The 22535-nt window shown below is 40.9% G+C and overlaps 1 protein-coding gene across 2 annotated transcripts in view; it reads left to right on the top strand.

The window, feature by feature from the left end:
* Positions 1-22535, top strand: part of mpp7a (MAGUK p55 scaffold protein 7a) — a 147664-nt gene that overhangs the window by 20224 nt on the left and 104905 nt on the right. For both annotated transcript variants that reach the window (XM_084340178.1, XM_084340179.1), the window contains exon 2: positions 16941-17100. In XM_084340178.1, the coding sequence (XP_084196304.1) occupies positions 17064-17100 (37 nt within the window). In that variant the 5' untranslated portion in view covers positions 16941-17063. The remainder of the gene's footprint in view (positions 1-16940; positions 17101-22535) is intronic.

Below are 22535 nucleotides of genomic sequence, written 5' to 3'. Positions count from 1 at the left end.
TTATAACACATCTGATGTACTTTCTGGTTCACTCAGTAGGTTTATGTAATATGTTGTTAACATTTTTGTTACCTCACTATACCAAACATTTACTGGCATGGTGCTATAAGGCTTTGAAGTCACTGCTTACTTCACTTCTTCACTGAAACTCTTTGTTCACCAGTCATGCCAGCAGTTATCTTGTAAATGAATATGCCAGATTTTCCATCTTTCTTCAGTTTATGATGGAGTATCTGCCGTGTGGTTTTACCTACAATGCAGGGGGGTGTAGGTTGCATGTATTTATGCTAGAGCTTCCCCTGTGTCATTATGCTCAGTGTGGGGCTCAGCTGTTGGTTGCTGCAGCCCATCTGTCTTTCTGTCTCGCAGATCTTGGTCAGGGTCAGGTCATGGCACCTAGAGGACTTGCTTCTCCACTCTCTTGGGGATCATACGTCCACACCAAGCACATAATGGACAAGTGAGGAGTAGAGGGGCGGAGTGGCCGAGGCTTCATGTGCTGGCTGTGAAGGACAAAAGAAAGGTGTTTGTCGACTGGAGATGCTAGGACCCCTTTCTAGAGTCTCACAAAGTACAGCGACAGGCGACCAAATAAAACGCACACTAAACTCTGTCTCTTTTGTGGAGCATTTTATAGAATACTCTGACAGAGGAGGTTAGATAAAGTGGACAGGCAACCCAGCTAGTTATGCTGTGTTCATGCCTTACTAACGTTAACGCAATTATGTGTGTCTGACCTGAAAATAGCGTTCATGCCACCATTCAAGTCCTACAACTGGGGAACTTTTCTGAAAGCTCAAATACAGTATGCCACTGAGCGCTGAATAGAAACATTATAGCCTGAAAACCAAGCAAATATGGACACCTCATGTTGGCCTACACCTGTAAACCCATGTTATGGATCTAGTGATATATCGTCTATGCCCACAATTTTTAACCCTCATACATTCAATCCTGTGGTCATACAACAGTATTTCGTTGTATGACGAAGTGAGGACTCCTCACCTCCATTAAGATGCCTAAACCGGTTCACTGTTCTTTTTTCTTTGTTTTGGCCATTTGAACTTCATACCCTGTAAGAAATAATGGCTATAATGGTAGCAGACAACTGGATTTTATTTTTCCCTTCTACCTCCTGTAAAATCAGCTCTTTTCATTCTCAGACATTGTGTGCCATGTATCAAAATCTTCCTCATGCCAGGTTGAGAATTCTGTTCACAGAGAAGAAAGCAACATGTGGGAAACGGGTAACCTTGACTTGCAATACAATTCTGCTGATTCGAATTAAAACTGTGAACTCTTATTGTAGAGTTCACAGTTTGTACAGTGTTTCTGCTATGAACAGTGCATTTTTGTCTAACCTGAGAAATGTTTCTCACCAAATGGTAGGAGTGGAATCTCCCTGGGCCAACATTGGTATTCAATAAAACGGTCTGTTTTTCTTTAACTACTCCCTTATTCACAAGCACAGACATCATTTAAACCTGCTCCTTTCATAACTGCCTCTTCCGAGGCCATGACTTTCTTTGGGTTGTGTGTGGGAGGGTGAGGGAGTGTGATTGAGAACGAGGCACCATTGAGGATGCTCAGTGGTTTGGAATTTTTTCTGCCAGAGTGAGTAACAGTGCGGATGGTGAGCTGTCACTCTGGCTGATTTACACCTGTGTTTGTGTGCTGGGCAGGAGGGAGGAGACAGAGGGCAGGACTGTCTCCTGGATGTGGTGGCCTATATGAGGAAGTTGCCCCAGTGGGTGGCATGGTTGCCCCATGGAGAGACAAAAGTCTTGAGAAAATTGCAGGATTTGAGTCTGGATGATTAGTGTGGTATAAACATGGCAGTTATTGTGTGGCCAAAGTGCAATTCATCCTGTTTCTGAGGAGGGGAATAGTTTTTTTATTGTTTGTTTGTAGGGGAGCCACTTTCCACTGGAAACCCGCAAATGTGGCTACATGATAACATCCTTTCCTCTTCTCTCTGATGCATTTAGCTTATTTTGGATAAATGCAAATAATAATTGCATTTTTGTATGCACAAATAAAACAAATATTCAGAGTGGCGTAAAGTGATACTCTTATGAAGCTGCGTGATACCAAAACTTCCTTTTCTTAACTGCCTAGAATCCATTATTTACCCTGTTCCTGTCCTGCTTTGAATGGACATAATCTCTATCCAGTCTCTGGCACACATGGTGCCACACCACCAGCTGGGTGGCATCTAGTAATTGTTTGTTTTCTAGTATAAGAGGTTTAGCACCAGGATTATCAGGCGCTACAAGTTATGTTTTTGTGTCACAGCAGGAGGGCTCGCTTGTGTTATTTTCCAAGACAAAACAAGAATGTTAGGTCCTTAATCCCTCTCAATCCAAGGTCTTATTCTTCACTTGGAGAAACATCCTTCTTATCGGTTATTGGTATTGGCCGGTATCGGTTACTGTCGGCCCCAAAAATCCTGATCAGAGCACCCTTAGTTTAAGATATTTTTTGCACCATAGGGATTAACAAAACTAAAGGCAGTTTTTTTCTTTGGTCTTTAACAGTTAGAAGATAATTTTGTAATCTTTAGCTAATGCAGATTAATAACAGTAAGTAAGTAACACACTTTGGCTTTTGACGATCATGCCACAATACGTCTGTTGCACAAGTATCATAAAAATGGTGTGTGAAAAATGCTGAGAAAGAAAACTTAAAATCCATTGCACAGTTTATCCCTTCTTCTCAGTTTAGTGATGACAATTAGATCCTCAGATCTTTATGAGGTAAAATTCATAATGACAAACTACACTGGTACCAAAACAATACTTACAGCCTAGGAAGCAAAATAGCAATCAGAGAGTGCCAGCAGCACCTGCCTGACATCATACAAATTTAGGTCAATGAGCTCTTCTAAATATAAACAAATGGCCATCAGTGTGCAGGGTTATTGTGGGTTTTTTTGTTCATAGTCGAGCACAAATAGCAAAAGCTGATGAATGTCTAGTCTGAGTCTTGTTTAAGCTCGAGGCTTGTTTACTCATTCTTTAATAATTTATTTACTTTTCTCAGTTTTAAGTACAGCGATTTTTAAAGCTGATACTTGAGAGTTGAAAAAAGAATTGCACAACGATGGAACGGCCTAACATGAATAAGCATTTGCACTTTTCACCATGCTAGTGGTACGGCTCTCAGAATTACAACAGTGGTCTTTAAGTTGGTCCACTGCTTGGGTCCAGACTTTAATATCTAAAAACTATTGGATGGATTGCCATGAATTATTTTAAAGACATTCATGGTCCCCAGATGATGTATCACAATGACATTTATCCTCTGACTTTTTCTCTAGCCAAGATATGATGAACATTTTGGGGTTTTAGTGACATGTCACCACTACTGTTGATGTAGATGATGGGTTTGCAATGAAATTATGTTCAGATTCATGTTCCCTTCAGGATGATGGATGTTTTCTAAGTAGGTCTATCTATCTAGGTCATGATACAACCTCAGAACGGTTAGGTTTCGGCACCAAAACTACTTTGTTAGGGTCAGGAAAAGCTCTCAGGTAGATGTGTCATGTAGTGGAGCGGGTAAGTCAGCTCTCAAGTTCTCACTTATCCAGTGATCTGTACAAGATGAACTAGCACAAAATTGGTATTTGTGGTTCCAAAAGAATGAATCCTAATGACTTTGTTGCTCCCTAAACTTTTCCTCAAGCACCACAATGAGGTTGACATTTTTCGCTGAGTTTCCATAACTTTTTGATAGATTACCATGAAATAAGGCAAGTTTTTCCTCACTCGAATCGAGGGTCTAAGGACAGAGGATATCGTTCACTGTACAGATTGTAAAGCCCATTGAGGCAATGTGATTGTGATTTTGGGCTATATCAATAGAATTTATTTGATTTGAAATATGCTGCAACATTTACGTCTCCTCGCACATTGTTCTAACTTTCTTTCTTCTCACTTTTCATCCGGTCAAAAATTTGCCTTGGTAAATGTATTGTCATTTTTTTTCAATCACAAGGATTTTAAAAATGAAGCAATGTTACATGCTACATTTATTTTGGAAAGTGGAGTGTTGATGATGAATTGAGGAGTCTCACGGCCTGGGGAGTGAAGCTGCTCTGTAGTCGGTGGTATGGCAGCGGATAATTCTGTATCTTTTGCCAGATGGCAGCAGGGTGAACAGACTGTGGCTGGGGTGGGAGTTTTCTTTTAGTGTCCTTTGGGCTCTGTGCAGACATCTCATCTTTTTTTTTTTGATTTTGCTGATCCTCTGTATATGGATACCAATGATGTTTTGGGCAGTTTTAATCACCTGCTGTAGAACCTTCTTGATCTGGGCCATGCACAAACCATGCATGTTTGTGATGTTTCCAGTCAGGAAGCTTTCTGTTGCTCCTCTGTGAATTTACAGGCTGGATGTGCATGCACGTGCAGCGCTGCTTTTCATTTTGGTGGCCATGTTAACAGGTTAGACCATCCACACTGGATGCATGAGTCGTGCTTCCTATGCGCATGTTAAGCGTGGCTGCTGCTTACATCATCTAGAGACTCGGAGTCTGGTCTACTTCTATCGCGACACGCGCGCAGTTCTTGGCAAAAATAGACCTGAAAATGACCTGTAGACAGTCATATCCACATCATATCAGCATTTCACTACAGTTTTACAACAGGTGAGGGGCAGTTTCTTTCACTTTCACTTTCGCTCACTCCCTCTCTTTCCCTTTCCTTTCCTTTATCGCTCTTTCAAAGGTGATAAAGGGAAACCACGTCATCATATTTATTGATAATTATCAAAGGCAACTTCCATGTAAATGAATAGGGCAGGCGCTGCAGCAGCAACGCAGCCTATGTGAACACAAGCATGCAAGGGAGCAGCAGCAGCGGCAGCAGCAGCTGCAGCTCAGCAATGCAGCCACCACACGGTACAAAGGTATCCAGTGTGTCCAGCCTATTAGCCTTCCTAAGTTTCTGCAGGAAGTAGAGGCTTCTCTGTGCTTGTTTTAACCAGGGTGGTGATGTGTGATGATCGAGATAGGTTCTCAGGGATGGTAATTCCAAGCAACCAGTAACTGTTCGCCTGCTCCACCTCAGCTTCACTGATGCAGACGGGTGTGATGAGCAGTAGATTGTTCTCTGTGCACCACTCTGCAACATTGGATGGCTGTAGAGACTCATGACTTGTCGATAAGGATCTCTTGAATTAGTTATTTCAAACCAATATAAAGTACATACTGACTCTGAGAGGGATGTTTTACCACTGAAAAATAAGCTTTTCTGTGCTGTCTTTGGGAAAGACTATGTATTGGCACCACTGTTTCTACTTGACTACAAACAAATCTTTGGCATTTCTGTACTCCAATTTTTTGTTGTTATCGACCAACATGCAGCCATTTCTGCAGCAAGATAATATCAGAGGATATGATACCTTCTTCTACTCGGGGGCTGTCTCGACTTGGAAGATGGCCTGACGTGACCAGTGTCGTTACTCAAGCCTACAATTTCAACACAAATGCTTGCTGATAGTAAAGGGGATTATTTTTGGATCAGTGATGAGTGATGAAGTGGGCCAAACAGCATTAGTGTTGTTAGATATACAGCTTACAGATGGACCGATGGCAGTTAGTGATTTGTACACTCTACTCTTTCTCTGCTTTGGTTTCTTTTCATCTTAACTTTTCTCCTTTCTCTTCTCTTTCACTCTCAATCTGTACCGGCTCTATCAATTATGAATCTGTTAATGGGCTCACTTCCACCTCCCGCTGCAGCTCTGTTAGCTTGTCCTGTAAACACACACAGCAGGTGTGCATGCGTGTGTAAGTGTGTAGTAGAAGCGCTTAGACCGACTTTAGCCTGTTGGCCTCATTGCATCACTGCTTTCTTATCTGTGTTATCTGTCCATCTGTCTGTCTGTCTGTCTGTCGACCCAGCAGTGTCTTTCTCTTTCTACAAGTTCATCCCCGCCCCCCGCCTCAGGCCTCCAGGTAGAGTAATTCACTCAAGTAATAACGGCAGAGGATGTAGCTTACCCAGCAACACTGGCATTTAGAATGAAGGCCAGATTAGCGAGGTTTATAGCTGCCTGCTGTTCACTGTCTGTCTCTCTGGGCCTCTTTTTGCAGGTGCATTGCTATTTACAGCTCAAATCAGTAGACACTCACAGTATGTATCTATATCTATCTATCTATATATATATATATATATATATATATATATATCTATATATCTCCCCTCCCTACAAAAAATTACAATTATTGTATTATTGTTATTCAGGCACACTGGCCCCTGCAGGGCTTAAGTAAAGCAATAACACTCACATCAATGATATTTTTTGATTACGCAAAGTGTGTTTTGTCCTCTCTTCCCTCCAGTACTGACCTCCGACAGGCTAGCAATCATCTGTCTTTGTAACCTTCCATTCAGTAATTCTGCCTGTTTATGTCTAGGATTAATTGATTTGGTCATTAAGAGGTCCATGGTGACCCTGCAGACTGTGTGTGTGTGTGTGTGTGTGTGTGTGTGTGTGTGTGTGTGTGTGTGTGTGTGTGTGTGTGTGTGTGTGTGTGTGTGTGTGTGTGTGTGTGTGTGTGTGTGTGTGTGTGTGTGTGTGTGTGTGTGTGTGTGTGTGTGTGTGTGTGAGAGAGAGGATGGAATGTGTAAGTGGTGACTGATAGTGACTGTGGTCTCCTCTCCCTGTTAATGGGTCAGAAAGAGACAAAGAGCTGTTGTGTCTGCATGGGAACCAGAGAGCAGTGATGGGAGGAGGACAAAGAGGTGGAAGAGGTGCTAAAAAAAGGAAGTAGTTTGGATTACGATGCTTGTTTAAAACAAATGATTGCTTATTTTTATTATGCATTCAGTATCTTTATGAGTAAGCCTAAGGCCTTTCAGTTATGGAATTTAAAATGTATTAGTACTGTAATTACAGTTTCCGTGGTCCTTTATCACAGCAGCCATTTTGACTTGTCAGTAGGAAAAGCATAGGTGTTAGTAACACAATTAAAGGTGACTTTGTTCTATGCAAGTGTATCAGGAACATGGTTCAATAATCAGTTTTATGGGAAAAAGTCAAAATTCTCCAATTCCAGCTTCTTAAATATGAATATTTTCTGGTTTCTTTCCTCATCTGTGACAGCAAACTGAACATCTTTATGTTGTGGACAAAACATTGGACTTTGAAAAACATGGATCAACAATGTCCACCATTTTCTGACATTTTATCGAGAAAATAATTAACAGATTAGTCAACAAAATGAAAATAATCGTCAGTTGCAGCTCTAACTAATGATAACTGTGCATTATGCATTTAACCAGTAAGTCTCTTGAGATACATTATCATCATAAAGCAATAAACACAAGTCACATAAGAACACACACAGAGCAATTATAACATTAACATACAACATAATAACATAGGACCTGAGAGGCATGGAAGAGAGATGCTTGACTAATTGCCACACTGTATGTCACATGTACCAGTGCAACATCTTGTTTTGTTATTATGAGGCCAGTACTGTTTTTTATTTCTCATCGCAGCCAGCAATTAGCTGAACAGCAGGAAGAATCACTGAATCATCTCTTAAAAAATGGATTTGGAAAGCTTTTGAATAAGTGGATTGATAGGATATCAGAAATGTGTTGAAACAGTTTTTATTTCTCAAACTACTGTGTTACGAAACAGGCTGCTGTGTGTATGTGGCAGCCTGCATGGCCCCTCCTTGGGTTTAGTAATAATGGGTCCCTTGCTGGCAGTGGATGAGATTACTGGTGCCCATATTTACGGGCATCCTGAGGCACATCTGAGGTCATGATAAGGGCAGAGAAAAAACACACCGTACAGTCGAGCACACAATTACACACACACACACACACACACACAATTACATACACACATGGAGACAAGCAACATGCAGGCTTGCACTACTACCTTTGTAAGTTTTTTCTGCACAATGTGAAGACTGAAGATATTTAGTGAGCTGTTTGCTCCATCTAGAGGTCATTTGTTGTCATTACATTCTGAAAAGGTACTGCACTCTAAGTACAGTGAACAATATATCTGGTTTAAGTGATATTCCATAGAACACATACAATCAGTAATGAATCATACATGAAATGAATTTTGTTAATTTTAATTTCTTTTCACCATATGGATATACTGGATATACTACCGGGAGCACTTTAATGAAACCAGGGTAGTGTACTATGTAAACATCTTACCCAAGTTTGTAAAAAATGTCATTGCGGTCGATGTAGTGAAAATTCAAGACATACCTGCAGACATATGATCCAAAAACCTGGATTCTGTCATGATCATGTTTTTCATGTTCTGTGTGAACTCCACGTCTGGAATATAATCAACAACAGGACAAGGCTCATAAACAGGACACTAATGCACATGTAAACATCCTTTTCAGCATATACCAGAGAGAAAGTCGGTAAAGTCTCAGAGTCGTGGAATATTTGGGAAATTTTGCAATAAATTATTGAAACATGTTTTGTGCAACATGTTTGATCAGTTTACTGAAGTATAGTATGATGAGAAATGGTTTGAAGACCCAAAAGTCTTGTCGAGTCAGAGAGAAGCAACACTTTGGAGCCTTTAACAGCCTTTTACAACCTTTGATTGGTTAACACTCTTTCTTTTTGTTTACTATTGAGTTGGGAGTGTGAGGTTGAAAGAAAAAAAAGGGTGGCGCATTGTGAAGGCAGGAACAGAAACTTGAGTTTCAGGTCTGTTCAGGTGAGCTGATGCACCTGGTGGATGGGTTACTTCCTGTATGGGAGGATCTAGTTTGCATGCACTGTAACAGTGTAGTGGGAGTGCCCAGTGCTGTGTGAAGCTGTGTTTCTGTTGCAGGAAGAAAGTGTCCTGGTGAGTCCCTGCACTGTGTTTGTGCCTTTCTCTTTGTTTTTTGCATGATCTGCATTAGTGTGTCTTCTTCATTTGTTAGATCAGGTCGTATCTACTTTACTTACTCTTAAATTGACTTTGTCAAATGGTCTTCTTTACTAGCAATGCATAGATCTTTCAGACAGGAATATTGTAAGGACAAAATGACACCCTTGTTTTCATATCGGTTGTAGCTTTACATTTTGGTCATCACTAGTTAGATATCAAGTTAGTGCTGTAACTAAAAAACTGTGTCTTAAAAGTCCCCAAAAGTCGCACTTGAGTAAAAGTAAAGATATCAAGTGAAAATTAGTGGTGTCACGATCTCGATTGTGAGTCGGAAATCGATCGACATGACGTCACGATCTCGACCTTCGAAATCAGAGGTGGAATTGAGGATTTAGCCACGCCCCCAGTACCACGTCCGTAAGGCGCGTCAAGAGGCGGGAAAAAAACAAAACAAACACAGCATGTTGTAGTGGAGTTAACCTTACCTCCTCTAACCTGAAGCTGCAGCCAATGAAAAGACACCATGGCGACTGCTGCCACACAGAGAGACACACACCAACTGAACTCGACCCCCCTCCTGCTTCTCTGAAATCACCTGTGTGGAAATAATTTGCGTTCCCGGTGAGTTATGTCAACAACTTTCGCAGTGTCGTCAAGAAAACCACAGTTGGTTAGCTATTTGTTAGCCATGCTATGTGCGTGTAGCATACGCGTCCACAGTCAACACGACAAATATGGAAGTACATCTCCACAGGCATAAAGTAGTAGAAAGTAGTAGTAGTAGTAGTAGTAAATTTGAAAACAACACCGTTAACACAGGCAACTCTGTCGTCCTCACTTACAGATAAACTTCCACAAAATTCAACTCGCGCTAAAGCAATAACTAGTGCTATAGGGGTATGTGTAGCATGCGACCTTATTCGGTGCTGGAAAACCCAGGATTTAAACCTTTTTAATGAGCAAACTTGAACCACGCCACGAAATGCCAAGCAGGTCGCACCTTCCCACAAAGGTGTTGCCCTCCATGTATGACAATGTGAAGGAAAAAGTTATTGGAGGTCTGAGCAGTGCAAATATAGAGGCCTTAACGACAGATTGCTGGACCTCCAGAGCAACACAGAGCTACATGACCATCACGACACACTGCATTATGTGTGAGCTCCTCACATCTGCTGTGAGGAGCTCACACTGCAGTTACATCAAAGAGTCACTAGATGGCAGGTACCCTCTATGACTTCTCTTCTTTAGTTTACAGTTAGTTTCCAATTGCCTGGTGAAACAAGTTATTGTTACATTTATATTGTTAATACATTATTTAAATTTGACAATAAGGCCTTAGTATGGTACATTGCAAACAAGTAATGGAGATTATATCACTCACTACACCGTGTAGACCATCTTTTGAAATAAGAATTAAAAAATTTAATGAGTTGTCATGACATAATACCAATGATCCTAGTTTTAAAAAAATGGCACAGTCATCTGTGCTACAAGGGAGAGAAAAAAGGGAGAATCGAATTGAGCTCAACCCACCAGAGCACTTGAACTAATGCCTTTTTAATGTCTGATGTTTGAATGACCTTACCTTTTCAGGTAATCCTGTGCATTAACTTGATATCCTCCCCTTCCATGCTTAGTAGAAGGCCATCTGTAGCTGCACTAATTCGGTTGAAACTGTCATAAATCTCAACTGTTTGCTCACGTCAGTGCAACAACATGATTGGGTGATATGTTTCCTGGTTCAGCCGCTATAAAGCTGACAGTTGGCTTTTGGAGAAAAGGGGCAGAATGTGTATTGTACAACCTCCATCTCTGGTGTCGAGAAAATAGAAAAAAGAAGTACTTAGTACATGTACCTAAAAAATGTCCTTAAACACAGTACTCGACTAAATACACTTAGTTATATTCCATCAGTGCTTAACATATCACATGCACAAAGTAAATAGTGCGGGGGTGAAGTAACTTATTACAAGTATTAGTCAAGTCTGTAATTTTATTCGTACTCAAGTAAGCATTACACCATGTAATCCACTTAGCTACTTTTAAATCATAATTGAGTAGTCAGTACAATTTGAATGAATATCTAAACTTTTCATCTGCATTTTTGTAGCCAATAAGCCTATCCTGTCCGATCTCAAACGGGCCAATTAAAACCCTGACATACAGACAAAAAAACACTAAACTGTGCAGCAGGCCCAGGCTTGGAGAGCTGGTGATGACCACTGAGCAGAACAGAGCAGGAGTTGGGAATAATTTGTACTCAAGATATGGTGAAAACAGAAACCCCTTCGACTGAACTCCTGCTATTGATAATGCATTAAACATCAACGGGTAAAAAGTAACTAATACTCTGAGAAGCATTTGAGAAGAATACTTTGTACTTTTACTTAAGTATTTTTTTAATACCTGCAGTTTTACTTATATTTAGTAATATGCCAGTAATGTAACTGTGCTCATACTTGAGTACAGATTTCCAGCACTCTTTCCACTACTGAATAATGCTAGAATTGCCTATGTTGTAATGAACTCATCACACAGTTAACCTGGAGTTGTGAGAATCGGAAGGTAGCATGTTTTAACTCATCGACCAGACGTTATCTCTACCGCTCTGCATCAAATATCTACTACACTAGAGGCTCCTAGTGTGTCACCTTTGATTTTCTTGGAGTCCCCTGACTCATATTCTTCCATATCAGTGAAACATCTTTCCATTTCTCTTGTAAATGAGATGACTCTTTTTTTTTTTTTTGTACAATGAAACGCTCCAGGTATTTGTGTGTTGAGACAGCTGAAAGGGGAGAGTGACATCATGACTTTGGAAAGACAGATTGACCTAAACACAGATTTCTATCTGTGTGTGTGCGTGTGTGTGCGCTAACAACGCACATGTACATACACATAAGCAGATGTATTTTATGTGGAAAGACTGGACGCTTATGAGCAACTCGTGGCAGAGTGCTGGTTCTGAGCTGTCAAAAAAAATCCCACCTGAGACCAAGAGAAGAGAGCTCACTTTTCCCATTTCTCTGTTAACTTCTCACATTGAATGAAACCGTTTTTTGTTGATGTGCACTTTTCTTCGTCACGGGGTAATAGTCTTCATTGATATTCCACATTTGCTCCCCTAATCTCTTTCCATATGCTTTTGAGTTGTATTCACATACTTCTTTCTATTGCTCATCGTTACTGCTGCTCTTCCACATTCCGGGAACGTCAGCCCTGCCAGGTACTGCTGAGTCTTAATTTAAGCAGCCCCAATCCCTCGTAAAGCTAACTACTATTAACGAGAAGTCGTATGGCACACGCCTGAAAACACAATCCTGTCCTGCCAGCGTCATACACCTCATGCTTAATAGGAATTGACGTGGTGACATTTTGGCAGTGCTTTGCACAGGCAGGAGAAAGACATTATTTAACAATGTGTTTTTCCACTGAAGAAACTGAAAAAGGCAAAGGGCGCTGGCATCGGGAGGATTTTCGATTTTCTTTTTCTTTTTTCTGGAAACTGTATAATTATTTCAAAATGTCATGTGGATGAACATTCCGTTTGACCACGGTTTAATACACTGCAATTATGCACAGCCCATTGAAATGTAGTTCCACCATGTGCCTGTGTGTAAATGAGTGTTCGCCTCTACCGCAGTTGGACACACTGCAATTATACTCTTACGATTGTGTCATGTATGCTTGTGTGCATGTGGCTGTAACTCTATCTACTGCTGTCTGTCTGACCTTGCACTTTGTGATTCCTACAAGTTGATATGATGTAGAGGAGCTGAAATACAAATTGATTTTACATCTGTCTTAACAGCTACCCCATACCAATCACCCAAAGCCGAAGCTCACCAATGGGGCGTGAAGTAAAAGAGCATAGTTTTCCATAAAAGGAACAATTATATATTTCTTTTAAAACCACATGGTAGCGTATCGCTCTTCCTCTGTAGAACATGCAAAAACAAGATAATGTACCCTTCATCATGCAGCTGTTTTTTACACTAAGTGTATTTAATAACTTCAAGTCTGTAGCCTTGGATGCTGTCACTGTGCAGGTTTATGAGGTAGAAGTTGGGGCGATTTACATGGTAGTTGGAGGTTGGCAGTGGCAGGATGCAGATATTTATTTTGTGCAACTCCTAGGTTTTTTTCTCTGGACCTGTTTATGATAATCTTTTTATTATATAAGTGCACTGTACTCTCTGATCAGATACGTCCTTGATTACATAAAAAAGAAATTGCCAGTTTGAACTATATTCTTTCAGCAGTTATTTAATGGCTACTTGTGTTTAGATAACACTTCTCAAATGATACCAGACCTTACAAAGGTTGACTTGAAGACAAAAGCAGCAGCACATTGGACAAAAAAAATGGATCTTCATTTTACAAAGGTCTAAGATAAGTGCAGAACCAAGTGCTCACACTGTTCCAACAGACATAACAAATTGGTAACTTGAGCAGGTGTCAAACTCGCTGCCAGATAGATCTTCTATCATCTCACTGAGGACTGGTGTAGATAAACTCATCAAATTGGAGTGGATCAACAGACGTTTAAGCTGTTATATAGCTTTGGAGCAAACTGGTCCTTTGAGCTGTAACCAGAGCAGGTGTGACAGGGGTGGCTTTGGATGAGACGTATGTCATGTGATGGAGAGGATCAGTGTCATTCATGGTGGCCCAGTAAAAACCCTGGCCAGAAGCTGGCCTTCGTGTTACTTGAAGTTGGACAGTCCAGGACAGAAAAACCCAACACCCCAATAGCACCCCGGGAGGTTTCAGTGGTGCTAAATGCCAGAGTTGACCTCTGCAACGTCCTGTAGTTGTGCTCCCTTTGCAGGATCAGATGGAGGCAGCATTCATTTAGAATCAGTCCAACCCATGAACCCTGTGAATGATTCAGTGCAGGAAATGTTTTTCTCTTAGTTTCTTTTCCTGATGAGGATCTCATTGTCTTTTGGCCAACTGCTTTGAACAGGGATCTTTCCACCGTCCAGTCTATCATTGTAGGAAGGGAATAAGCAAATGATTAAGTAGTAAAGCTGATATAACAAGTTTTAACTCAAAGCATACACTCAACATGTTGACAGGCCCTTAGAAATTAGAGGTCTTGCAGTGTTTTTCACTGTCAGTCATTCACATCCTGACTCTTATTCCTGTTGCTAACTTCATCAACATCCAGCTGAGAATTGGACGGCTCCACCCGTGCTCCCCCTCGACTGGACAGACAGGCTTGTTTTTGAAAAGGGAAGAAGAATAACAGTCCTTTACACCTACTTGTTTCCATCTTTCCACAGACCTATCCATCCATCACCCTGAGCTATTTTCTCTTTAAATAGTGATTGGACCTTATGTTTCATACAAGACTAAACAGACACAGACAGCGTCGCCTGACATCCATCGTGGTCCAGATCTTGGTTAGGGAGAGGTTCTTCAGGTTGTGTCACAGCTGGGTTTTCAGGCTGCAGTCGTGAATGTTCCCACTAGATGGTGGCAGAACCATTTAAAGATGTCTGCCTTCACAGGGTAATGAACATCTCATTGCAATTAAGCGTATCCAATCTCTTACCCACATGCTAAAGTGTCCCTTCACTCCCCCCAAGACCATCTGATATTGTGTGATCTGAACAGACACGGTTAGAGCATGTGAGGAATGTTTCTTCAAGTCAGTCTGTTATGATCCTTTTGGGCCATTTAAAAAGTCCCAGGTGTTCCCGGTTGTGCGACATGCTTCCTGGCGCTCAGAAAGATCCTCAAATGGAAAGATGGATCCTTTCTCTGTTTTGGGAATATGTGGTCATTCCCCTTTGGATGCAACAAAAGGAGAACGACTGATATTACAGTGCGGCATACCTTAGGAGTATTCCTGTCCCTTGTCTTTCCCTTAGTCTGTCATTCCAATCACAAAGTGTTATGGCAAAACCGTGCTCTCTGTGAAACACTGAACTGATTTAGCATGGGTCAGTTCTCCTGGCATGAGCTCAGTGGCTGTTGGGCTCAGTCCCCTGTTCATACCGGCCTGTTGGAGAGATTTTGTGGTCACAGCTCGAGGCGCCGCTGCCCTGCGCTGCTGGCCCTCTTCACCTATTTTATTGAAGTATGCAAAGGGTTGAACAGCACTGAACTCCCATTTCATCAGGTTTTTTGTTATGCTCAAGAAAACGATGGACAAATCTGGTCTACACATTGGTGCTGGCTTGCCATAGTAGCAAGGTTTTGAATTTGTCTCACAGATCTCCTCTTAATGGAAAATCTATCCTTTCTAAAGTGCTATTTGATGATTGCACCATATTTTGTACATCTCAATCCAGAAGACAAATATTCTTCTTCTGATGTGCTCTCAATGGCTTGCTTACCTGCTCACTCAGGCATCTTCTAGACTCTATTGTATAGATGCTTTTTTCACAAGGCTCACTTGGGGTCTGCTGGGCCCTGAGGTGAGTTCACATCACAGTCTGTAGGACAGGCGTGGTAGCTTTTTGCTATGTGGGTTGATGTCTTGGCAGGTTTGAGCCTTGACCCTCTGCATCTGTTTGTACACACATGCATGGAAAAACACCAGGAAATAATCACTCCTGTGCAGCTGTCAGTGCGGGGGCAGAGTGAGAGATTCTTTACAGAGAACATATTTGTTATGAATTTCTGGTCCACGTTTCGGCCTTCTGAGATGGACATAAAGTCACAGCATTTCAGACTTCAAGTACGTGTGGCTGACACTACCATAACGATTGACGGGGGGTCCTGATGAGCCGGAGGGGCGCAGGTGTCATGGCTGTCCTTGTCTCCGGCCAAGAGTTTCTGAGTCAGCCATTGCACACTGTGACTCAGAGTCCGCCCAGATAACTGATAATTACATGCTTCTCATGGCAGAAAGCGATGAGATAAGATAAGATAATTGACAATTTCACATTTGAGTATGTTAAAATTAAATTCATAACCTGTAGTTTATGCACACCTTAGGGGAAGAAAGGCTAATATGTAGTGAGCAAAAATGGATGACTTCATATTCCACAGCTCCAATAAGATTTGTTGTGTTAAAACTCAAACTCTCAGAAACCTCCCGGATCATGAATTGCAAATCACAACAGAGTTTTCTTCAGCTGTACACGATCGTGTACAAAGCAGGATGTTCAGCAGCTAAAGGAAGGTGGTTGGGTTGTAAACACCCTGAGGGGAAGAAAGGCTCAGGGTGAAAAGATTCACAGTACTGATACTTAATTGCTGGCTCACTCATACACAAATACATATATTTTGCAGAAGCAACAGGAGGTGACACCAGGTGCTCTCAGGTGTAAATCGGTAAACTCTAGGTTAATGCAAGGTGCTGGATTCTGATATGTTTGTGCAGTCTCAATATACGACCAAGGTTTTTTGGACAGATCATACAAAAATCCAACTATCTCTTTAGCTCCGCTAAAGTAGGATCCATTGAGCGCCATCACAGCCATTAGTTGCGTTTGCTGTTAGCTCTCATGCTGCATGGTCCGAAACAAACATAGTTAGGTTGTCCCCCACTCAGGACGACAGAAAATGTAAACAGACGATCCCAAATAATAAGTTGAACTGACTACTTTTGACTTCAACGGAGCGTGTCTTCTGTTACCATAGTTATTTCTCTCTCCACAGCGCAGTGTCAGCACTAGTTATAATGACAGCGCAAGAACCTACATTACGAGAATTGTCCTGCGGTACCGGTCCATCTTTCCCCTCAGTCACAAATGGCTGGCTGACAGGACCTTGCGAATATATTGATGTACTGATAAGTTTGGTTTTACTCTAATGATGATAACTACCACTGTGATTATGAATTTTCTTTTTCTTTTTCATATTTTACCTGTGCTGTAGGCCTACATGATTTGCCTGTGTGATTCTGCCCCCTGACCACTGTGTAAGGATGATGATGATGATGATATATTTGCTTGTATGATAGATATTATATTCACATCCATGGCTACGGGAATGTATGAGATCATATAACACACACTCAACACAGTACCTGATTGACATGGCGACATGACATGCGGCTACTCCGCCATTTGACAAGTAGGCTCTAAAATCTTGTTCTCTTGCAGGGCTCCATGGCGTAAAGCCTGTCCTCACATTCAGCTGGTCCCTGGGGAGAGCTGCCACTACTCTGACACCTAGCTGCCATTTTCCCAAGCCTGAGGGGAACCAGGAAGCAGCCGACAGGAGTCATGCCTGCCCTGGCCACTGGAGCCGGCCATGAGCCAGGTACCGTCCCTTAGGCCAGGAACACAATCTGAAACACAAAACCAGTTAAATGTGTGTCTTCTAGCAAACATCAGAAGTATTTTTCTACTTTGACTCACATTTTTACGTCCATCATCAGTGCACAAACAGATGGAAGTGTTATCCCTGCCTTAAATTTAATATTTTTCTTCTTTTCAAATGTCAGTATAGCATGATCTTATACCCACATCATAAAGCTGTAAGGAAATGTAATTTCAGATTACAAATGATTTAGTCTTAACAGGAGTAGACCGTCCAACAATGTGGTTGGTCCATTTTCACTTTGTTTTGTGCCCGGCCAATTGAAAAACACACCATTGCAAATATCCATGCCATGCAAATTTACGGTTAAACAATACAGAGCAAAATATGCTCTTATTCTGAGGTGTGTGTGTGTCTGTGTCTGTGTGTGTTTGTGTATGTGTGTGTGCGTGCGTGCGTGACATCAGAGTGAGGAACGTCAAGCTTGTCAGCACCGAGTGCTGCCAGAAATCACCACCTCTCCCCTCAGCAGCACTATCCTCTTCTTGGTCTGTCTTAATAATCGGCTACATCATCACACACGTACATGCACACACACGTAGAGCTCAACAAGAGCAGGAGAGCAAAAGGACAAAGGGAGAACAGACATTAAGTCCCACTCTGATGGATAAAGAGTGTGTGCCTTTCTGCGTCCAGACTTTTAAAAGAGTTACCGTAGCCCCCGCCATACTGGAAATTTGTGCAGACAAAGTAGAAAGCCAGACCGTCAATTACGATTAGAGTCATTTCGGGCAATTACCGGCAAAGGCTCAGATTTCCAAATAAAACACGTAAAGACTCCTCCGGCCCATCTCCTCTGCTTCTCCCTTGATGGTCCTGTGAAGTTGTGTGTGTGCAGGTGAAACATGATGAACATTATGGATGAGCATTACGTCACTGATCTCCACGACTAGTGAAATCACAAATACTTCTGGCTGGCCTGGCATTGGTACTAACACTGGTAGTGTTCCTCTTGGTTTCATGATAAAACTGTTGATTTAAGAGATAAAGCTTTGTTAGAATGATGAAAAATCTGCTTCTACTGTTCTCGGTTTGATCAGTCAACACGTTTTGTAAGCTCAAGCAACTTTTAACGAACACAATAATTAAATGTCAATCTTACCACTTCTGTGTGCTCCCCCAAATCAACATTGCAACACTTGAGGTTCATGATGGCCAAACAGTTGGTGGCCATAATAGTGAAGTAAAACCAGGGAAAGTGGTGTGTATATATAGCTGCTTGCTTGAAAGCTACTCTAGTTGGTTGATACGTGTGGAACTTCATTCTGGTTTTATGACGATAATGATCGATTAACAGGTAGGGTTTGTGAAGAGGTAAGACTGGCCAGTGTAAGCGAAAGCGTCTGACCGGCTCAACAATGTGGCAGCTCCCGGTGTGTCAGGTGGCCAGTCCACCACTGCTGCTGTTTAAATATCAGGAAAAAGCCTGACAATGAACAAGGCTCAAAATCAATGCGCACATTAATAAATAAAAGCGATAAATAATGAATCAATGATCAAGACTGAATAAAACTTTGTGTTAACTTATTCACAGTTTACCCCGCTCTGACTCTGACTCTTTTTAAAAGATAAATGGGAACAGTCCGGATATTAACTTCTGTGTGCAATGAGTGTGTTGTTTTTGCGGGAAAAAAAACAAAAAAACACAGATGTTTTTTATTTTATACCAGATGAAATGAGAAAAATATGAAATGACAACATGCTGTAGAAATGGCATTTAGAGTTCAGTTTGAAATAAACATGGGTATCATATGCAATTGTGTACACAAGATCTGTATCAGTTTAATTCCTCCCTTGTGATGTCTTTTTCCCTTTCTTCTTACTGTCCTTTACTACTACTATTTATTGTCCCGTATTCCTTTTACTGCTCATAATCATTTTATCTATTCTTAATTCCTTGATGTGATGTTGCCTTGTTATCGTTCTTCATTGCTTTTTATTCTTTTTATTCTGCATTAACTTTTTTAAATTATCTATTTTATTTTATTTTATTTTTTCTCCTTCTCTTCCTTTTCTGTGATTTTTGCCTGTTTTATCACTTTAATTCCTTTAACTTGTAATAACTAATTTTGACTTGGGGTGTTTTTACATTTTGTGTTCTGCCTTCTTGCTTTAACTCATCTTAGACTAGACTTCCTTGTGTTTGGCTTGACTGTTGGTTAACTCTGTTTTAAATGTGCTATATAAATAAAGCTTATTATTATATTATTATGCTCTGGCAGACGTTGCAGTGGGTGTTGGTGATCCTAGCGTTAAACTCAAGTAAATAGTGAATCAATGGACAACACTGAATAAACTTTTGTGTTACCTTTTTGACACTTTTCCCACTTTGACTCTGGCTCATTTTTAAAGATGAATGTGCACAGTCCGCATATAGCCTTCTGTATGCGATAAGTGTATTTTTTCTGTGGGAAAAAAACAAATAAAGCACACACATGACAACATGCTGTAGCAATGGCATTTAGAGTTCAGTTTGAAATAAACACGGGCATTACATGCAGTTGTGTACATGAGAGATAAATTTAATCATTATCACTCTCTCGGACGTTTGTAGCCTACTGTATGTGTGAATGTGTTGTGCAAGGACAGTCATCAGGTGCACTGTGATACAAGTGTTCCAGAGAGATTAATTAACATCATCACCATCAGGCAATGAACGACCTCTATAGTATAGCATATTGATGATGTACAATTCAGAGAGTACAATGTAGACTCTTTCAGAATCAATCCATAGTGTGTGTTAAACTGTGACCATCATGGAATTGTGATGTGTACACGAGACATTTACATGAAACACAAGGATGGTCATCAGGTGCATTGTGATACAAGCGTTCCAGAGAGGTTAATTTACATCATCACCATCAGGTAATGAACAACCTCCATTTATTTCCTTTAAATATTGATGGTGGACAATTCAGAGAGTCACACTGATTTTTTTCTACCTAGAAAAAACCCCATCTTACAATGTAAACTGTTTCAAGATTCCTGTGTCCTTTATTGCTCAACAACAAATAATAAGCAAAGACATAAAACACAAGTAAGACTAAAACTAAGAATTGTTTGAGCTTGTGAAATGTAGTAAGTAGGGGTGAGGTGTTTTCCCCTCAATCCATTCCCCAGGACAGGGACACGGTCAAATAAGTATTGTACATGTTTTATTTCTGTGTGTAGCAGGGCCGGGCGAGGAGGGCTACTAAGACTACATACCAGTAGGACCCCCATTTAACTCAATGACCCACGGGATGACTTTTTCAAAATGGTCTATGTATGTATGTATGTATGTATGTATGTATGTTATTGCAGGCCTCTCTGGTGAGTTTGGTGCTCCAGAACGTCTCTAATGCAGCAATAAGTTCGTCCTTGTTGCGTGGCTTTGCTTCACGTCTCACAAAGTCCTTCAGGGCATGCCAGACGAGTTCAATTGGGTTCAGATCAGGTGACCAACAGTATTAAATGGAAAAGTAAAACATTAGTTCCTTGACATAGAATAAAAACCAGACGCATCCAGCCGTAATTAAAATCATAAGTCACTTACTCTGGCGGGGTTCGAACCCAGTTAATTCCCTCCTGCTCCATGCAGACTCTGACACTGGCTGCAGTGTGTTTGGGATTGTTGTCTAAAAGCACGGAAACGAAAGGAAAAATTAATCATTGTGCATTGTGGAGCCCACGTTTTGAGAAATGAAATACATGTAGCCTAGCCTACCCTCGAAGGAACTATGTGTTGGCATGAAGAAAGAGTCTGTTAAGAATGGTCCAGCCAGTTTTTTGATGATCTCATCCTCATAAAAGTGCCGATCCATAATACCTGTGGGTGACATAACATGTTGCAAAGAGCAAGAAAAAAAAAATAGATTGACAAATCTACCATTTGCCCTTGGCGTGAAATTCCTCCCCAAACGTGAAGCTTTACTGGAAGCTTGAGGCACAGCTTATTGATGCTGGTGAATCCTTTCTTCCTGTCGCACTGTAGTATAGTAAAAAGTAAGTAAAATTGCATGCTGTGTTTTTCATTTATTGTAATTTTACTTTGTCAGTTTATATGTGTTGTGTTTCTCTTGATCATGTTTTTTGGCAGTGACGACTGGACTCGCATGTTCCTGGCGAACTTGGTCAAGGCTAACTTTTGCACGAATACATTTATTCTCAGATAGGCTGGAATCGGCCAATTAGATCACCCGGCAGATTAATCTGTCGGGCTCTAATAGGAATTATAGCTGAGGTTCATCTCACATTATCATGCTTCTCCCTCAAAGACAGTAACTGCTATCACTTAAATGATAGATATTTTTCCTCTCAGTTCAGTGGGACTTCATAGGGCAGTTGGTCAGCGCAATCATGTAGGTGAAGTGAACATTTTGGGAATGAGACCCAGTTGAATTTTTTGGCGATTTCTAATTGACCTCCATTATAACTAAGATTGCTAAGCTTCAAACAAAGTTGAATATTTTGGAAAAGTTTTCATAAGTAGAAAAAGAGTTAATGGACAAAAAATCAGACCTTGAAGATATAATAATAAAAATAAGATTCCGTGCATAGAAAAAAATATGTTGTGAATGCCTCCAGCATTCTCAACCAGTTATGGAGGGCAACTAAAAATGATGTTTACTTAAAACTCTAAAGGATCTCAGCCACAGACTCAAAATGAGAGTTGAAAACATAACAAAAAAGATGAGCAGATTTTGATCCTAAATCCCTGTGGGACCATAATTAATAACACTTATCTGTTCTGTCTGCTATTATTTACACTCCAGGAATGCTTGAAAGTTCAAGTAGCTAGTTATCAATTTGACAAACCTAGACTTTTAATTCATCAACAAAATCAATCTTAGCCAAAGCCAAAATGGCTTTTTATGGGACAGTTGTCTCCCCCAGCTAACAAACAAAAGCACAAAGAATATTGAGTTACTGACTTCAGTTCAGTGCCACATCATTAGATCACAGTGCCTCTTGCCCACAAAAAATAGTAACCTTTTGAAATGTATGATCATTTTTGTAAACTTGAAATCTCTGAAATATTACATTAGAAGTGTTACAGTGTTACATTTATTCAGTAAATACGTCACTCTTTATAGTATAGGCCTGGTCTGAAAAACTAAAATATCTGGCACCGTTTGCTGTAAGTATTTTGATTTATGGCCGAGGATTTGAGCTTGAAATGGCTGACATGTAGTTTCAGTTTAGAGAACGTCCACAACAGCGACAGCAGGACCCTCTGCATAGTTCTGGAGATTTGGCATGTAGGTAGCAACACCTCAGCAGACAAACAATTCCTCCTGTACGTGTGATGGCTGCCAATAATTACAGAAATTACAGTTTCTTGCCAATGCTTTAGCAGTCCTGCCATCTGCAGACCCCTCAACACCAGCCTCACC

This window comes from Pagrus pagrus (assembly GCF_965226575.1).
Source record: "Pagrus pagrus genome assembly, chromosome: 20".
NCBI classification, from domain to species: domain Eukaryota; kingdom Metazoa; phylum Chordata; class Actinopteri; order Spariformes; family Sparidae; genus Pagrus; species Pagrus pagrus.
Note: the sequence above shows the minus strand (reverse complement) of the source record. Positions and strands in the feature narration are given on the sequence as shown.